At 66.3% G+C, this 16,129-nt stretch overlaps 1 protein-coding gene across 1 annotated transcript in view; it reads left to right on the top strand.

Annotated features, from left to right (window-relative positions):
• Positions 1-11,653, top strand: part of LOC125433289 (lysine-specific demethylase 4B-like) — a 32,833-nt gene extending 21,180 nt beyond the window's left edge. Inside the window, exon 4 of the mRNA XM_048497792.1 lies at positions 11,501-11,653. Within this exon, the coding sequence (XP_048353749.1) occupies positions 11,501-11,653 (153 nt within the window). The remainder of the gene's footprint in view (positions 1-11,500) is intronic.
• Positions 11,654-16,129: the final 4,476 nt, after the last annotated feature.

Consider the following 16,129-nt stretch of genomic DNA (forward strand, 5'->3'; position numbering starts at 1 on the left):
CCCCCACCCCCCCCCCCCCCCACCCCCCCCCCCCCCCACCCCCCCCCCCCCCCACCCCCCCCCCCCCCCACCCCCCCCCCCCCCCACCCCCCCCCCCCCCCACCCCCCCCCCCCCCCACCCCCCCCCCCCCCCACCCCCCCCCCCCCCCACCCCCCCCCCCCCCCACCCCCCCCCCCCCCCACCCCCCCCCCCCCCCACCCCCCCCCCCCCCCACCCCCCCCCCCCCCCACCCCCCCCCCCCCCCACCCCCCCCCCCCCCCACCCCCCCCCCCCCCCACCCCCCCCCCCCCCCACCCCCCCCCCCCCCCACCCCCCCCCCCCCCCACCCCCCCCCCCCCCCACCCCCCCCCCCCCCCACCCCCCCCCCCCCCCACCCCCCCCCCCCCCCACCCCCCCCCCCCCCCACCCCCCCCCCCCCCCACCCCCCCCCCCCCCCACCCCCCCCCCCCCCCACCCCCCCCCCCCCCCACCCCCCCCCCCCCCCACCCCCCCCCCCCCCCACCCCCCCCCCCCCCCACCCCCCCCCCCCCCCACCCCCCCCCCCCCCCACCCCCCCCCCCCCCCACCCCCCCCCCCCCCCACCCCCCCCCCCCCCCACCCCCCCCCCCCCCCACCCCCCCCCCCCCCCACCCCCCCCCCCCCCCACCCCCCCCCCCCCCCACCCCCCCCCCCCCCCACCCCCCCCCCCCCCCACCCCCCCCCCCCCCCACCCCCCCCCCCCCCCACCCCCCCCCCCCCCCACCCCCCCCCCCCCCCACCCCCCCCCCCCCCCACCCCCCCCCCCCCCCACCCCCCCCCCCCCCCACCCCCCCCCCCCCCCACCCCCCCCCCCCCCCACCCCCCCCCCCCCCCACCCCCCCCCCCCCCCACCCCCCCCCCCCCCCACCCCCCCCCCCCCCCACCCCCCCCCCCCCCCACCCCCCCCCCCCCCCACCCCCCCCCCCCCCCACCCCCCCCCCCCCCCACCCCCCCCCCCCCCCACCCCCCCCCCCCCCCACCCCCCCCCCCCCCCACCCCCCCCCCCCCCCACCCCCCCCCCCCCCCACCCCCCCCCCCCCCCACCCCCCCCCCCCCCCACCCCCCCCCCCCCCCACCCCCCCCCCCCCCCACCCCCCCCCCCCCCCACCCCCCCCCCCCCCCACCCCCCCCCCCCCCCACCCCCCCCCCCCCCCACCCCCCCCCCCCCCCACCCCCCCCCCCCCCCACCCCCCCCCCCCCCCACCCCCCCCCCCCCCCACCCCCCCCCCCCCCCACCCCCCCCCCCCCCCACCCCCCCCCCCCCCCACCCCCCCCCCCCCCCACCCCCCCCCCCCCCCACCCCCCCCCCCCCCCACCCCCCCCCCCCCCCACCCCCCCCCCCCCCCACCCCCCCCCCCCCCCACCCCCCCCCCCCCCCACCCCCCCCCCCCCCCACCCCCCCCCCCCCCCACCCCCCCCCCCCCCCACCCCCCCCCCCCCCCACCCCCCCCCCCCCCCACCCCCCCCCCCCCCCACCCCCCCCCCCCCCCACCCCCCCCCCCCCCCACCCCCCCCCCCCCCCACCCCCCCCCCCCCCCACCCCCCCCCCCCCCCACCCCCCCCCCCCCCCACCCCCCCCCCCCCCCACCCCCCCCCCCCCCCACCCCCCCCCCCCCCCACCCCCCCCCCCCCCCACCCCCCCCCCCCCCCACCCCCCCCCCCCCCCACCCCCCCCCCCCCCCACCCCCCCCCCCCCCCACCCCCCCCCCCCCCCACCCCCCCCCCCCCCCACCCCCCCCCCCCCCCACCCCCCCCCCCCCCCACCCCCCCCCCCCCCCACCCCCCCCCCCCCCCACCCCCCCCCCCCCCCACCCCCCCCCCCCCCCACCCCCCCCCCCCCCCACCCCCCCCCCCCCCCACCCCCCCCCCCCCCCACCCCCCCCCCCCCCCACCCCCCCCCCCCCCCACCCCCCCCCCCCCCCACCCCCCCCCCCCCCCACCCCCCCCCCCCCCCACCCCCCCCCCCCCCCACCCCCCCCCCCCCCCACCCCCCCCCCCCCCCACCCCCCCCCCCCCCCACCCCCCCCCCCCCCCACCCCCCCCCCCCCCCACCCCCCCCCCCCCCCACCCCCCCCCCCCCCCACCCCCCCCCCCCCCCACCCCCCCCCCCCCCCACCCCCCCCCCCCCCCACCCCCCCCCCCCCCCACCCCCCCCCCCCCCCACCCCCCCCCCCCCCCACCCCCCCCCCCCCCCACCCCCCCCCCCCCCCACCCCCCCCCCCCCCCACCCCCCCCCCCCCCCACCCCCCCCCCCCCCCACCCCCCCCCCCCCCCACCCCCCCCCCCCCCCACCCCCCCCCCCCCCCACCCCCCCCCCCCCCCACCCCCCCCCCCCCCCACCCCCCCCCCCCCCCACCCCCCCCCCCCCCCACCCCCCCCCCCCCCCACCCCCCCCCCCCCCCACCCCCCCCCCCCCCCACCCCCCCCCCCCCCCACCCCCCCCCCCCCCCACCCCCCCCCCCCCCCACCCCCCCCCCCCCCCACCCCCCCCCCCCCCCACCCCCCCCCCCCCCCACCCCCCCCCCCCCCCACCCCCCCCCCCCCCCACCCCCCCCCCCCCCCACCCCCCCCCCCCCCCACCCCCCCCCCCCCCCACCCCCCCCCCCCCCCACCCCCCCCCCCCCCCACCCCCCCCCCCCCCCACCCCCCCCCCCCCCCACCCCCCCCCCCCCCCACCCCCCCCCCCCCCCACCCCCCCCCCCCCCCACCCCCCCCCCCCCCCACCCCCCCCCCCCCCCACCCCCCCCCCCCCCCACCCCCCCCCCCCCCCACCCCCCCCCCCCCCCACCCCCCCCCCCCCCCACCCCCCCCCCCCCCCACCCCCCCCCCCCCCCACCCCCCCCCCCCCCCACCCCCCCCCCCCCCCACCCCCCCCCCCCCCCACCCCCCCCCCCCCCCACCCCCCCCCCCCCCCACCCCCCCCCCCCCCCACCCCCCCCCCCCCCCACCCCCCCCCCCCCCCACCCCCCCCCCCCCCCACCCCCCCCCCCCCCCACCCCCCCCCCCCCCCACCCCCCCCCCCCCCCACCCCCCCCCCCCCCCACCCCCCCCCCCCCCCACCCCCCCCCCCCCCCACCCCCCCCCCCCCCCACCCCCCCCCCCCCCCACCCCCCCCCCCCCCCACCCCCCCCCCCCCCCACCCCCCCCCCCCCCCACCCCCCCCCCCCCCCACCCCCCCCCCCCCCCACCCCCCCCCCCCCCCACCCCCCCCCCCCCCCACCCCCCCCCCCCCCCACCCCCCCCCCCCCCCACCCCCCCCCCCCCCCACCCCCCCCCCCCCCCACCCCCCCCCCCCCCCACCCCCCCCCCCCCCCACCCCCCCCCCCCCCCACCCCCCCCCCCCCCCACCCCCCCCCCCCCCCACCCCCCCCCCCCCCCACCCCCCCCCCCCCCCACCCCCCCCCCCCCCCACCCCCCCCCCCCCCCACCCCCCCCCCCCCCCACCCCCCCCCCCCCCCACCCCCCCCCCCCCCCACCCCCCCCCCCCCCCACCCCCCCCCCCCCCCACCCCCCCCCCCCCCCACCCCCCCCCCCCCCCACCCCCCCCCCCCCCCACCCCCCCCCCCCCCCACCCCCCCCCCCCCCCACCCCCCCCCCCCCCCACCCCCCCCCCCCCCCACCCCCCCCCCCCCCCACCCCCCCCCCCCCCCACCCCCCCCCCCCCCCACCCCCCCCCCCCCCCACCCCCCCCCCCCCCCACCCCCCCCCCCCCCCACCCCCCCCCCCCCCCACCCCCCCCCCCCCCCACCCCCCCCCCCCCCCACCCCCCCCCCCCCCCACCCCCCCCCCCCCCCACCCCCCCCCCCCCCCACCCCCCCCCCCCCCCACCCCCCCCCCCCCCCACCCCCCCCCCCCCCCACCCCCCCCCCCCCCCACCCCCCCCCCCCCCCACCCCCCCCCCCCCCCACCCCCCCCCCCCCCCACCCCCCCCCCCCCCCACCCCCCCCCCCCCCCACCCCCCCCCCCCCCCACCCCCCCCCCCCCCCACCCCCCCCCCCCCCCACCCCCCCCCCCCCCCACCCCCCCCCCCCCCCACCCCCCCCCCCCCCCACCCCCCCCCCCCCCCACCCCCCCCCCCCCCCACCCCCCCCCCCCCCCACCCCCCCCCCCCCCCACCCCCCCCCCCCCCCACCCCCCCCCCCCCCCACCCCCCCCCCCCCCCACCCCCCCCCCCCCCCACCCCCCCCCCCCCCCACCCCCCCCCCCCCCCACCCCCCCCCCCCCCCACCCCCCCCCCCCCCCACCCCCCCCCCCCCCCACCCCCCCCCCCCCCCACCCCCCCCCCCCCCCACCCCCCCCCCCCCCCACCCCCCCCCCCCCCCACCCCCCCCCCCCCCCACCCCCCCCCCCCCCCACCCCCCCCCCCCCCCACCCCCCCCCCCCCCCACCCCCCCCCCCCCCCACCCCCCCCCCCCCCCACCCCCCCCCCCCCCCACCCCCCCCCCCCCCCACCCCCCCCCCCCCCCACCCCCCCCCCCCCCCACCCCCCCCCCCCCCCACCCCCCCCCCCCCCCACCCCCCCCCCCCCCCACCCCCCCCCCCCCCCACCCCCCCCCCCCCCCACCCCCCCCCCCCCCCACCCCCCCCCCCCCCCACCCCCCCCCCCCCCCACCCCCCCCCCCCCCCACCCCCCCCCCCCCCCACCCCCCCCCCCCCCCACCCCCCCCCCCCCCCACCCCCCCCCCCCCCCACCCCCCCCCCCCCCCACCCCCCCCCCCCCCCACCCCCCCCCCCCCCCACCCCCCCCCCCCCCCACCCCCCCCCCCCCCCACCCCCCCCCCCCCCCACCCCCCCCCCCCCCCACCCCCCCCCCCCCCCACCCCCCCCCCCCCCCACCCCCCCCCCCCCCCACCCCCCCCCCCCCCCACCCCCCCCCCCCCCCACCCCCCCCCCCCCCCACCCCCCCCCCCCCCCACCCCCCCCCCCCCCCACCCCCCCCCCCCCCCACCCCCCCCCCCCCCCACCCCCCCCCCCCCCCACCCCCCCCCCCCCCCACCCCCCCCCCCCCCCACCCCCCCCCCCCCCCACCCCCCCCCCCCCCCACCCCCCCCCCCCCCCACCCCCCCCCCCCCCCACCCCCCCCCCCCCCCACCCCCCCCCCCCCCCACCCCCCCCCCCCCCCACCCCCCCCCCCCCCCACCCCCCCCCCCCCCCACCCCCCCCCCCCCCCACCCCCCCCCCCCCCCACCCCCCCCCCCCCCCACCCCCCCCCCCCCCCACCCCCCCCCCCCCCCACCCCCCCCCCCCCCCACCCCCCCCCCCCCCCACCCCCCCCCCCCCCCACCCCCCCCCCCCCCCACCCCCCCCCCCCCCCACCCCCCCCCCCCCCCACCCCCCCCCCCCCCCACCCCCCCCCCCCCCCACCCCCCCCCCCCCCCACCCCCCCCCCCCCCCACCCCCCCCCCCCCCCACCCCCCCCCCCCCCCACCCCCCCCCCCCCCCACCCCCCCCCCCCCCCACCCCCCCCCCCCCCCACCCCCCCCCCCCCCCACCCCCCCCCCCCCCCACCCCCCCCCCCCCCCAACCCCCCCCCCCCAACCACCCCCCCCCCCCCCCTCCCCCCCCCCCCCCAACCCTCCACCCCTATGCCCCCCCCTTCCACCCCCCCCCCCCCCAAACCCACCCCCCCCCCACCCCCCCCCCCCCTCCCCCACCCCCCCCCCCCCCCCTCCCCACCCCCCCCCACCCAGTCCATAACATCTGGAGTGCCAAAGGTTCGCCACCACGGCCCTAGAGCCTCCAGTTAAAAAAGAGTTAGATAATAGGTGATGTGAAAGACCTCAGTCTGGACAGCCCCTGCTAGTCAGAGCAGACAACACTGACCTAGTTAAACCAATGGCTTAATGTGTCCAGTACCTCAGAAAGGCACTAATATACAGGATTTGGTAATATGCATATTTAAATGTAGTTGACTGAAGGGCTGATAAATGCCATATTAATGTACAGAATTCATTCACGCAAGAGGTGGTCCGGTAGGTTGGGTGGTTTTAGAAGAGTTTAGACACATTCATGGAGAAGTACTAGTAGAAGAAGAGTTGGTTTTTATGTCTGGCTTTTCTCTATCTTTATGGAGTCTCAAAGTGACTTATAATCGCCTCCCGTCTCCCAACAACAAACACCTTGTGAGATAGGTGGGGCTGAGAGAGTTCTGGCTTAAGGTCGCCCGGAGGTCTTAGTGCGGAGGAGAAGGGAAAACAAACCTGGTTACCAGGTTCGAGTGCACCGAACCTGTAGAGGAATAGGGAATCAAACCACTACACACCATGCCGGTCTGCTGTCATAGCTAAATGGGTTCTTTGTGTTCAGAGGTGACGTGCCTCCATGAATACCAGCTGCTGGGAAACAGAAGGATGTGACTTCAGTTCCCAAGCCCTGTTTGAAGACCTTTTAGAGAGATCTAGTTGGCCATTGTGGGAAGCAGGATCCTGGAGAAGGTGGATCTTAGTTTTGATGTAGGAAGTCAATTCTTCATTTTAATTTTTCCCTCTTTCGGATAACACCGCTAGATTTTAACTTAGTCGAGCCGGGACTTTGTTGTCAAAAGGGGCCAGCTCTCCATTTTACAAGTTTGTGCTTCGCTTACAAGAAGAGCAGGGGTTAAATCCACCCAGCATCATCTGTTCTTTCCACAGCCGTTTGCCTCTAGGGGTGCTGTGGATTGTGCCAACTTGCCTTTGCTTTGTATGGCTTGTACACAGTAAGCTGGTCTGAAAATTAGTGGAACAGGGCAGGATTATGAGTGGCTGGCCCTTAATCCAGTCCCTGTACCTTGAGGCTTGAGCTGTAGAACTGGAAACTGGAGCTTGAAGTTCAACAAATCCTGTTGACCGGGCAAAAACCTGCCACTTACATGGGGAAGCGTCTGCTTTCCCCATGCGTGCACCTCAGACAGACGAGCTCACTAGTAGAGTACCCAGCATCGTATCCCTGTGGCCACTGGAGTCCCAAAGGCCCAGGAAGCTGTGGCCACTGGAGTCCCAAAGGCCCAGGAAGCTATCCTGGTGCTTTGTGAGTGGAATCGACGTTCCTTTCCCTTGTTTGCTCTCTCCTGCCCCAGAACCTGAATCTGTGGGGCAGGTTATACACTGGAGAGCTTGGGAGGAGTGCGTGGGTTTCAGAAACTGCCTCGTGCTGCCAAGTGATTTCCTCTTCAGCCTCCTAAACACGGTGCTGCTGCCACCAAATTGGGCCTGTTACTTTGCATGTCTTTTTCTAATTATTTGCTTTTTACATTCCGTGTTCTAATTACCACCTTTCCCCAGCCTGCCCTCAATTTCTGATTTCAGTCCTGTTCGGCAGCCCATGTTGAACCTGTCGTGGTGGGAGGTGTGTGCTGCATCAATTAGGCATATTATTTATAATTGCCTTATGCACTTGTGTGCAAAGCTTCGTATGCCCGATTTTGCAAAATCACATTGCTAGAAAGCTGGATGTTGCTTTAGTTTAGAAAAACAAACGCAGCCCTCCCCCTAGTTTGTTCAGGTATTTGGGTGCGACATTTGTGAACCTCTTAATCTGTCATTTTTTTTTAATCATTACAAGCATTGACGGTGTTAATTCTGCTCAAAGCGGGCAGAGTTATGGCAGCATTGTGTGTCTATCACAGTGGTTCTCAACCTTCCTAATGCCGCGACCCTTTAATACAGTTCCTCATGTTGTGGTGACACCCAACCATAAAATTGGTATATATAAAATATAAAAAGACAGAAAAAATTCTGAAGTATATAGAACAATTAGTAAAAGTGAAAATTGACATAAATAATGATTTATTAATGGTAGGAATAATAGAAGATAAAAGGGTAAATAGAATTCTGGGACCAATATATGAAATTATGATCAGAGCTGCACATGCAGTGATAGCATTGGGCTGGAAAGATAATAAGAAATGGACAATCTCAAAATGGTTGGAATATGTATGGGAACAAATACAGTTAGAAATTTTTGAGATGATGGCAAAAAATATGTTACGGCAAGAGAAATTAAGAGACATTAAGAAGACATGGGCAGTGTTTGAGACTTGGATGAGAGAAGCCGGATTTAACGAAGAAATCTAGGAGAAGAGAACACAGAGAATGAACCTTCTGCTGCTTGCTTGAACAACCGGGAAAAAGAACGGGGGGAGGAGGGGAAAGGGGGAAATGTATAGTTTGAACAAAATATATTGTACGTAATGGTTATATAAACATTCTATACAATATAAATAAAGACCGTTTTCTGATGGTCTTAGGCGACCCCTGTGAAAGGGTCATTTGATCCCCAAAGGGGTCGCGACCCACAGGTTGAGAACCTCTGGTCTATCGAATGAGATGTGATATGGAGCTTCTTTCACTAGACCCACCTGCATCTTTAAAAATCCTGGAAGTGAGACTTTTGGGGGGTTAAGAGGCCAGAACAAAAAGCAAGGATGAGAGTCCAAAGAGGTGGGAGGGGATCCATGCTCCTGCTTAGGAGAAGGGGCAGATGTAGTTACAGTGAGTGAGCAAGTGGGGCCCCAATCCAGTGACCCACTCTCAGGCATAAGGAGCAGATTGTGTTGCCAGAGCAACAGCCGCTTATCATCCTGGCCTCTCAGTTTGATTCCCCACTTTGCCACAGGAAGCCTGCTGAGTGACCTGGGGCCGGTCACAGTTCCCTCTGAACTCTCTCAGCCCATTCGGAGGCGGGCAGAGGTGAACCTCCTCCAGACGTCCTTTGCCTTGAAAACCCTGCAGGGTCACCAGAAGTGAGCTGTGGCTTGGGGGCACTTCCCACCACCACCACATCTAGGCAGGAAGGGCCCACAAAGCTACGGAGATGGGGACAGGGAGGGAGGGAATTTACCTGCACTGCAAAGTGTCCAAGTGTCCAGCAGAGATGGGGACTTGCTCAGAAACAGAAAATGGGGGCTGCTAGGTCCCTTTTTCTTTATGTAAAGCCAATTTCAGGGACTGTGATGAGAAATAGAAGGGCCAAGTTCTGCTGCCCCCCCCCCCCCAAATTCCCTGCCACCTTCTGCAGACTGTTGGCTTCCAATTTTTGGCATCTCTCAAATGCTGGGGGTTTCCCTCCTGATTGGGCACTATTGCTGTTGTGGGGAAAAAGGGCTGGCACCACTAGCCCAGGAACCAGGTGATCCCAGAGAGCTGTGCCTCTCCCTACTGCATTTTCTTGCTTTTGAGTAGCCATCATTGCAGTCCTTGGGGGACCTCGGTTTCTAGTGCAAGTACTCCTCAGTCTGAGCTTCTGCCAGTAGTTAGCGTCACTTGGGTTGTCTCTGCTGTGCCCTCGCCCTCTGCTGTTGTTTCCATCTGTGGTCAGTCTGAGAGATGGAGAGGATCAGTGTTTAGGTAGGGGATTGAGATAGGTTGCCATTGGCCCCTTCTGGCTCTGTGAACCCAGCTGAATTGGATGCATTTTGGAGCAAAGGAATGGAAAGGTTTTACGCCTCGACTCTTGCAAGCAAGAGCAGAAATTATCAGGCTCTGGGGGAAATCTGGTTATGCAAGGCCTAAGATAATTTTTTGTTTTAAAAAAGGGATGATATCGAACAGCTGGGCATTTTCTTGCTCTCTGGTACCATTGAAACTTTTCAAGATCACAAACTGATCAACAATATTCAGCGAGTCAGCTGTTTTGTTGCAGTTCATTTTGAGTGTATTACTCAGCAACCAGCAGATTTAGCATCTGTGCTCTGTCAGACTAAAGCATCGCCTTTCAAAGTGGCGTGGGGGCCTCAGCAATGTCACACCTGCCCTTTTGTAGGATTCCTCCAAGAGCCAGCAAAATTGAGCGTTGGGTAGTGGCATTGGAGCCCCGGAATGCGAAACGATTGCATTCAAACGCAGCAGCCTTTTTGCTGGAAAACAGTTGCTTTGCATTTTGCTGTGCGTTCTGTGGCTTCAATTCAGTTACAACCACCTCAGCAGCCAACTTCATTCTACAAAAGGGCATATGTGACATTACAGGTTTCCTGCCCAGATGATAGCAGTCAAGAGGGGCTTGAAAACCTTCACCCATTGACTTAGCCTAATTTTAAATGGCTTTGTGTCTGTATTCGGGGGACCCTTGTCAAAATGTTGGAGCCCCACACACAGCGCCCTGATGGTGTCACATTCAAGAAGGGTCTTAATCTTCGTTGATTAACTATATGCACATTCATTGTTCACATTTGCAATTGAAGAAGAAAAGACTATTTAAGAAGGTGCGAGAAATCCCTCTTATGAGAAGCAATCTGCTGCCTGCAGATATGGAAGAAGGCATTTCACTGTTTATTCTGTAAAGTGCACGTATTTTATCAAAACCTAACCTGCTATCCTCTGGTCCAGGGGTCTTCAACCTGCGGCTCTCCAGATGTTCATGCACTACAATTCCCACCAGCCCCTGTCAGCATGGCCAATTGGCCATGCTGGCAGGGGCTGATGGGAATTGTAGTTCGTGAACATCTGGAGAGCCACAGGTTGCAGACTCCTGCTCTGGTCAGGTATCTCTACATCGATACAATATTGCAATCCTAGTTTTTACTGCACATTGGGTTTTCTGGGCTTCCCTTGGTTTTTCTGGCTTGCTGTGCCAGTTAGTAGATATTAATCCCTGAGAACTGTTTTGGTTTGAGGAAAGCAAAGGCCAGGTGCGCTCCCAGAGCTTTGACCTTTGAAGCCACCATTTTTCCTGACCTGCTGAGAGGTGCACATAGTTGTGGCTTCATTCTGAGGTTTTTTTTTTTCCAAGCAAAGGTGTGTTCTCCTGGAGGTGGAGGGCATCTTGTATGGGTGTCTTCACTACCATTAGCAAGGAGGCAGGAAAAAGTTCTCTCGTCACTTCCCGTTGAGGCCTTGGGAGCCATCTTCGCCTCAGTATTTTTCCTGCCTCAGCAGGGAGTGCATGTCTTTCCATAGGCTCCTACAGGTTTCTACCTTATTTTTAAACCTTCCTGACCTTTGGATTTGTCTCTGTCTAGTGTTTCAGTGTCTGGTCTTGTGGCTTCTGTGTTGGTTTTTTTATTCTGTGTGTGAGGCTTTTAGGAATCCGTTCCTTTTATCTTCCTCACAAGCGTTCTCTAGGGTGGTTTCGGCCATCTTGTTGGGTTGTTCTTCACTACTTGCTAGTGAGGCAGGAAGTGCTTTTTGGTCATATCCTGTTGGCGCCAAATTGCCCCAGTATCTTCCTGCCTCGCTAGTGAGCGCAGCAACTTTGACTAGCTCTTCAAGAAATTTTTTCCTCAGCGACGGATCTTCGTCCCTTTTGTCTTCCCTTTGTTCCAGTCAGCCGTGAGTCATTCCCCTGGGTAGTTTCCTCCCATTCCCACGGTCTTACTGGCTGCATTCCCAGGGGCATGACCACGGCACTTCTTATGCGAGGGAGTGGATTTTGTCGATCATACGCAGAAAACAACAGAGCGTGGCGGCCAGGGCATCCCGCTCCCCTCAAGGCGCTCCCAGGGAGTTTGATGGGCGGAGCGAAGCCTAGCGCTCTCTTGGCCAACCATCCCGGGCCTCGCCACAGGAGGAAACCTCCCCCCGGGTCTCCGGGAGAGCGTGGAGGGAGGCGCTGCCGGTTCCAGCCCGGCCCGATGCACGCGAACGCAGCGAGAACCCCCTGCCGACAGCGCCGTGGCAGAGAGAAAACTGCGGGGAAGAAGGGTCCCCGCCGAAGTAAGCGCCCATGCGGCGCGGCCTTTCGGGCCACGCCAGGCCGCATCGTCCGGTGGGAGGGTGCATGGCCACGGCCCCCTTCTCCCGAGGGAGGGATTTTGTCGACCAGCCGCCAGAAAACACTCAGAGCAGCGGCCAGGGCATCCCGCTCCCCTCGGCTTTCCCGAGGATTGTGAGCGGGCGGTGCAGCTCCAGCGCTCCTCTCGGCCGGCCATCTGGGCCCGCCCCAGGAACCTCTACCCGGGTCACCGGGAGAGCTGAGGAGGGAGGCCAGCGCCCGGTTTCAGCCGGCCCGTGCACGCGGCCGCCGGAGAACCCCCTGGCCGACACAGCCGCCCGCGAGTGGTAGGAGAAGCAGCGGCTGGGAAAGAAGGGTCTCCGGCTGGCGCAGTAAGCGCCCAGCTGGGCTGCCTCGAATTGGCAGCGCCGGCCGCATCGTCCGGTGGATCGTGGCTGGTGCCGGTTACCTCTCAGCCTCAGGGCGCAATGCAGAGAGAGAGAGGCCTTTCCCTGTCAGTCACAACAGGAGCTGGCAGCTTCAGGCCCCTCAGCAGGCCCGCAGGGGAGGACATTCCCCTAGCGACTGGAGTGCGTTTTTTCCAGCCTCACTGGCAGCTCGTGGGGCACTTATGCGATCACCTCCATTAGGGAGGAAGCTCTCTCACCAAATTCCCACTCCGAGTTCTCATAGTGCGCACCAGACGCAGAGTTAGAAGTCCAGATCCAGATCCCCAGACCTAATAATAGACTCAGATTAGGGATTGGCTGGCTCTCCCAAGGATGGGTCGAGACATCCCAGTAAAAAGGGGGGAGTTAGGTTCTGGAATCAGACCACCTTCTCTGACAAATGACACTCCCAGCGAGAGAGATTAGTGACCAAAGCAATAGGTTTTTTTCAGATGGAGCAGTTCCCAGTTTCCTCAAAGGAAGAATGGGAGACCTAGCCAGAGACCATCTCCACCTTGTAGCCTTTGCACCAATTCCGAGGAGGCAGAGGGACCCTAACCTTCGACCCTCTCCCTCCAAGCCCATCAGGGGGGGCTGTCCCAAGGGGCTCCCTTCCATTTTTCTCCTCCCCAAACAGGAGGAGGGAGGATTTTGCAGTTTTTGTTTCCCCCTGCCAGAGTTTTTTGAACGCGATAGGATTCAAGAAGCGAATGGAGTCAACCCCGCTACCAATAAGGGTTTTTCCATCTCTCTTAAAAGCTATATCTTGCCCCTGACCACCACCTCCACAGCCTCCTTAAGATCCCACTGGGGGGATCGAGTCCCGTCTCCGGCCCCCTACATTCTGGGGGCTTGCCCACGGAGACGGTGAGGGTAACTGATTAAGGATCCCACTTAGACCCAAGTGCTGTTTCAATCCAGCCTCACGTAGTGGGATCCGGCATGAGCGACTCCTTTGCCAGGGCTGCCAGGATTTTAGTCCCTTTGGCCTCACGGTGGCCAGGGCAGCCTTGGTCTCAGCTCCATCAGCATACTGCTCTCCTTTTTCCCCAAGACCAGAAGAGGAGTTCGGGAGGGGGTGGAAAGAGTCATTATGGCAGTCTCCCTTCTGGCGGATCCTCTCGCATTTCGGCGCCTTTTTTTTGACATCAAAAGGCTCTTATGGCTTAAACCAGATGCTTGAGCATTAGGCTGCTGTAATGTGAGGCAGCTGTTGGCCCTCCTAGTCCGCAGCCAGAGACAACTAATTTTCCACATCGCATCATGGCAGCAGCCATAATTCCTTTCGGAAGAAGCAGAGATGTCCAGAGGTTCTGCATCTAGAGGAGGAAAACGTCGCTTTCGTCCTGACTCCTTCACAGGGAAGCAAGGCCTGACGCTACCTCGATGTGTGCCCGACATTGGAGGTCGCCTGTTGCAGTTTCAACATCACTTTCCCTTTCCCGACCAACGGATCCTCAGAGATCGTTTCTTCCGGCTACTCCTTAAAGTTCCGCTTCTGTTTGGTTACAAGGGCCGTTTTTCTTCCGTCACCCATCTGTTCCAAAACCCGGAAAAAAGGAAGTAGCAAGGTCGAGGATGGCTATCAGCTTCACCTGAAGTGGGCCATCAGGGCAAACCGTACCGCGTACCAAAGTGAGCAAGTGGGTCCTGGGGGGTTTACTCCCCATCTCTTCACTGTTCCCTAGGAAGAATGCGCGACACCAGAGCCACCCTCGACTTTCGCCACGTGAATCCCGGTTCCTGCTCATATGCCACGCTTTCTTGCGGATGGAAACTTTCCTCAGGTCGAAACCGTGTCGCAGCCACCCAACAGGCGACTTCCCTCACAGCCCTCGACCCGAAGCGATTGCATACCCTGCATGTTCCCATCGCACCCGGTCCACTAAGCAGCCTTCCCTGCGTTTTGCCTTGGGAAAACCTTCTTCATTTCAAATATGTAGCCCCCCCCTTTTTTTGGTCAGGCTATAGCCCCCCCCGCTGTCTCTTCACCGGCAAGGTTCTTGGTGGCCCCGATTGCGTTTCTCCCTGGACAAGAGTTCCACTTGCCCTCGCCTCTCGAGGCCAAAGCATCTAGGTGCCTTGAGTCGACACCACATCCTGCACCCCTTTCGTTTCCCCAACAAAGATAAAGAAGAAGATCCAGGAGGTCTGCCACAAGCCACTACAGGCTCCAACTAGGCTTAGGTCTTGCTAGGTTTTCTCCTGCTCTACCATCGATCTCATCCCAATGGGGCAGGGCTCATGCGCACCCTCTTCAAGCACTTCCACGTCCCTATGCAAATGCCATCACATCCATCGCTTGGGGACCAATATCGCTGCCCTTTCCCCCTCGGCACAGGTGCAGCCCAACCTCTCGTTGGTGGTTACCTCCACCAACAGTAATCTAAAGCGGAGGAAAGGGTCTTTGCAGCCCATGAGCCAGATCCACATTTTTTCGGACGCCAGGCCTCAGTGGGTGGGGGGCCAAGTTGGATTCGAGCACCTTGCTCCAGGGCCTCTGGGAAACGCCCCTCCCAGAGCCACCCTTCCCATCAAATAACGTCCAGAGGTCCGGGCCATCTTCTTCTGAGCTCTCAGAGCCCTTCCGGAACCAGATTCGGTCCTTAGCAACATGTCGTGGTCCACACCACGACCAATGTCTCCGCCAAGTAAGTGCTATCTGAATCATCACAGGGGATCTCGGTTCTCCCACTGCACAGGGAGGCCTCCTCCGGGTCCCCTCCTGGGCAGAGACCAACTTCGGCTCTCCTGAGAGCAGAACATGTGAGGGGCTGCCTGAACACCGCAGGCGGACTGGCTCAACCGCACTAGCATCTCGAATGCAGGAGATGGAAATTGAAGCCTCTGTGTGTTCCCCATCTGATCCCTTCGCTCAAGCTAGGGGAGCTGGTGATAGACGATGCGGTGCCTCGCCATTAACACCTCAACTCTCAAACCACCTCAGAGATTCATGACACGCATTCTTCCACCCTCAGGCTATGTGGGCGTCCAATGCCCTGTTAGCTCCGGGACATGGCCGACAGGCCTCCTTCATGCTTTCCCCACCCTCCTCTGTCTCTTTCTTTCACCAGGTTGTTCCAAGCCGGGTTACAGGAGGAGAAGAGGCGGGTCATCCTGGTGGCTCCGGAACTGGCTGGCTCCAGTGCAAGCGTGGTACTCCGCTTCTCCAGCAGCTCTCCATAGCGAAGCCCGATCCCATCTGCCAGTCTCCCACGATCTAAGCTGTCCCAGGGCTCCCCTGCTCCATCCGGGATCCAGGTTGGTTCTCTACGGCTGACCGTGTAATGGCTCCTGAGTGGAGAGATCACCTGATTCTGCAAAGAAGGCTGCTCTCAGGCAATGATTGTAGGTACTACGGTAGCACAGGCGTGAAAATCGAGCCCTCATGGGACAAGTTTCTTTGCTACAGGTTCCTCAAGAAACGTTGTTCCACCCTTCGGCGACAGCTGGCTATCTTAGTCCAAATCGTCCTTCCAGCGGTTGGGTAACTTCCCATCTTCAGGCATCCCGACGTCCTTCAGCTCCCTGAAAGGAGTTCAGCAGTCCCAGGCACCTGCAGCTCCCTCAATGGTTTCCTTCTTGGCGGCCTCGATGGCAGTTCTGGACGGGCTCACTAGGAGAATTCACCGTTTGAGCCGGGTCCAGTAAATCCATCTCCGTTGGCTGCGCGATGAAGTTTTTTATTTTTTTGCCATTGGCTATCACCTCTGCTAGAAGCGGATGTCTGAAGTTAGGGCCCTTCCAGTGAACTCCCCAACCTTTGCCAATTCTCCCCAGACTAGAGTAGTGCTTAAGCTTGACTCCACCTTCTCGAATTCTGCTAAGGTGGCCTTCAGGGTTCCCATCTTGCAGGACAGGAGGTAGTCACTCCCAAATTCTTTTGTCCCCAGCCATCGCAGCCCTCGGCAGAGGCTCCGACTTTCTGTCTGGATCGTATCGGGCCGATGCGGCTTACAGCGTTCCTCAAACGTACTGGAACAGCTTCCAGAAAGTCTTGAGACCTTCCTTGCTAATGTGGAGTGCCCCCTCG

Source organism: Sphaerodactylus townsendi, linkage group LG05 (genome assembly GCF_021028975.2).
Source record: "Sphaerodactylus townsendi isolate TG3544 linkage group LG05, MPM_Stown_v2.3, whole genome shotgun sequence".
NCBI classification, from domain to species: Eukaryota; Metazoa; Chordata; class Lepidosauria; order Squamata; family Sphaerodactylidae; genus Sphaerodactylus; species Sphaerodactylus townsendi.